The sequence below is a fragment of the Octopus bimaculoides genome, chromosome 5, assembly GCF_046866305.1.
Source record: "Octopus bimaculoides isolate indiv1 chromosome 5, ASM4686630v1, whole genome shotgun sequence".
Lineage (NCBI taxonomy): Eukaryota > Metazoa > Mollusca > Cephalopoda > Octopoda > Octopodidae > Octopus > Octopus bimaculoides.
This window is the reverse complement of record NC_142932.1, coordinates 18459126-18461625: the sequence shown is the minus strand read 5'-3', so window position 1 is coordinate 18461625 and position 2500 is coordinate 18459126. Positions and strand designations below refer to the sequence as shown.

The window sequence follows — 2500 nt, the reverse complement described above, 5'->3', positions numbered from 1 at the left end:
ACGCATTACCCCCAGCGTGCTAACGATTCTGTCAGCCACCCGCCTAATAGTAATAGATAGATAGACAGAGAGAGAGAGAGAGAGAGAGAGAGAGAGAGAGAGAGAGAGAGAGAGAGAGAGAGAGAGAGAGAATGAGAGAGAGAGAGAGAGAGAGCTACTGAAATGAGCAACAATAAATACTTGGCTTTCTTACTGTCTCTGAAATCCTTCCATTCCGAAAACTCAATTCTCTTGTCTTCGTATTTGACGCCTGCCGCTTCAAAGAGCAGACGACATATTTCAGCCCTACCACGTCCATTGAAATAATATAAAACGTAATTTGGCATAGCAAGCGTATCTGTGACGATGTTAGCTGTTAAAATGCAGGGTTGCTCAGTATCGCTATAAATTCACAATGGCTGAAGTCTGACTCTTGAAGGCTTGGAATGAAAACAACTAAACTGCTAAATCTCGAGATTTTGATTTCTTTTCTCTTCAGTTTCTTTGGACGTTACTTTGTACAAAACTTAATATGTATAGATACATACATACGTACGTATGTACATACATACCTACACACACACACACATACACACACACACACACATATATATATATATATACATGTGTATGTCTGTGCATATGTATACCTATGTATATAAATTGTACACACACATATGTGACATAGGATCGGTTGAATTGAGTCATGAGTTAATTGTAGCTGGTGATCAAGAAGTTTCTATACAAAGCTCGACAAGGTCACCGTTGCATTCTTTTCAAGATACACTATCAAACATATAATAGCACACACAGACACACACACACAAATACTCATATACGGACACACATAGTCACAAAAAGAGAATCAGGCGCATAATACGCTAGCACACACACACACACACACACCACACCATCACCACCAACACAACCTCTACTGCTGCTGCCATGCATACTCATATGGATTCACCTAATTAAATAAGTAAGTAAGGCAGATATAAAAGTAATTATTCAGATGGGTGTGCTTTGAAGGTCATTTGGCTTTTATATTTAGCAAGCTTACTTACAAGGGGTAAGTGGTGCTCAGATAGAATAGTATTGTTGTAACAATTGCCAAAGTCCCGACAGTATGACAGTGTTCCTGTATCGTGACACCTCGCAGGCTCCTCATCTAAGATGCCACCTGGCGTGACACCCTCTCCAACAGCAGTAGCTGAGGCTCTGCTAGCCGTCAGGCTTCGAAAAAAGACTGTCAAAGTATCAATCGTTTTTTGACAGGCTTATGGTCCTACCTGTGGCAGTGGAGATCCCCTTATAAGTGGATTTTCGCATTGCCTTCTTAACAGATGAAACATTGTCACTGTTGGAGTGATTCTCATACCTAATCATTATATTTTGCAGTAGGGGTTCTGAACGAGGAAGATGCGATACGACCACCAAAAATGGCAGTGCAAAAGTTTTCGGGCTCCCCACATAAACCCATCAAGATACAGTGTTTTAAACAGAATTTATACAATGAAAATTTATTATATAATGTTCATTTCATTATTGTTCATTGTTAATATTTTGTCTGGCTTTCCTCCTAATAAGCGAGAATTTGTCAGAAGGTCTTCAGGAAAGCGAAAATACCCACGTGACAGTGAAGTTTGGTGGTAAGAGTTTGATGCTTTGGGGGTACATAAAAAGTTATGGTTCAAGTAATTTTCTTTAAAATTGACGGTAATTTGAATAGTGGCACATACATCTAGTTGCTGAAGGACAATTTGATACCAGACTTGGACGAAGGTGAGATTTTTCAACATGACAGAGTTCCATGCCACAGGTCGCGTGCAGCACAACAGTCTGGCTGATGAAGGTGTTACCGTATTGAAATAAAGGCCAGCTCAGAACACTGACTTAAATATCATCGAGCAGATGTGGACAGACCTAAAGAGAAGAAAGAGTTCGTCGGAAGAATCCACGCAGTCTGGAAGAGTTGTGGGAGCTCAGCCACAGAGAATGGCATCTCATACTTGTGAAGATGGTGAAGAATTTGTACGTGTCTCTTCCCAGGCGCATTGAAGCAATTACTCAAGCTAATGGAAGCCACACGAAATATTAACAACGTACAGTAACTTCTTGAAATGAACATAATGTAATAAATTTTCAATATTGTCATTCTTTAAAATACTGTAACTTGATTGGTTTATGTGAGGTGCTCAAAAAGTTTTGCATGGCCATTTTTGGTGGTCGTCTCACATCTTCCCCTCTCATTCAAAACCCCTACTACAAAATATAATGATTAGGTATGAAAATAACTCCAACAGGGCCAATGTTTCATCTGTAAAAAACGCAATGCGAAACATCCATTTATAAGTTGGCAAGTAGAAGAAATTTACAATAGTTTAAAATGGCCGAAGACTTTTGAACGGTACTGTAATAGGTCGTGATATTCGACTGGAAAACTCCGAGAAGTACGGCTCGAATCTCAGCCGGGTTCTTACAATACTTCTATGTTCAAGGACCACTCATTTAGAAAATGCTT

General features: G+C 39.6%; 1 protein-coding gene across 1 annotated transcript in view; it reads right to left on the bottom strand.

The window, feature by feature from the left end:
- LOC106869769 (S-crystallin 4) overlaps positions 1-491 on the bottom strand; it is a 25061-nt gene extending 24570 nt beyond the window's left edge. The window contains exon 1 of the mRNA XM_089352018.1: positions 194-491. Coding sequence (XP_089208144.1) covers positions 194-326 — 133 coding nt within the window. The 5' untranslated portion in view covers positions 327-491. The remainder of the gene's footprint in view (positions 1-193) is intronic.
- Between the last annotated feature and the right edge of the window lie 2009 nt (positions 492-2500).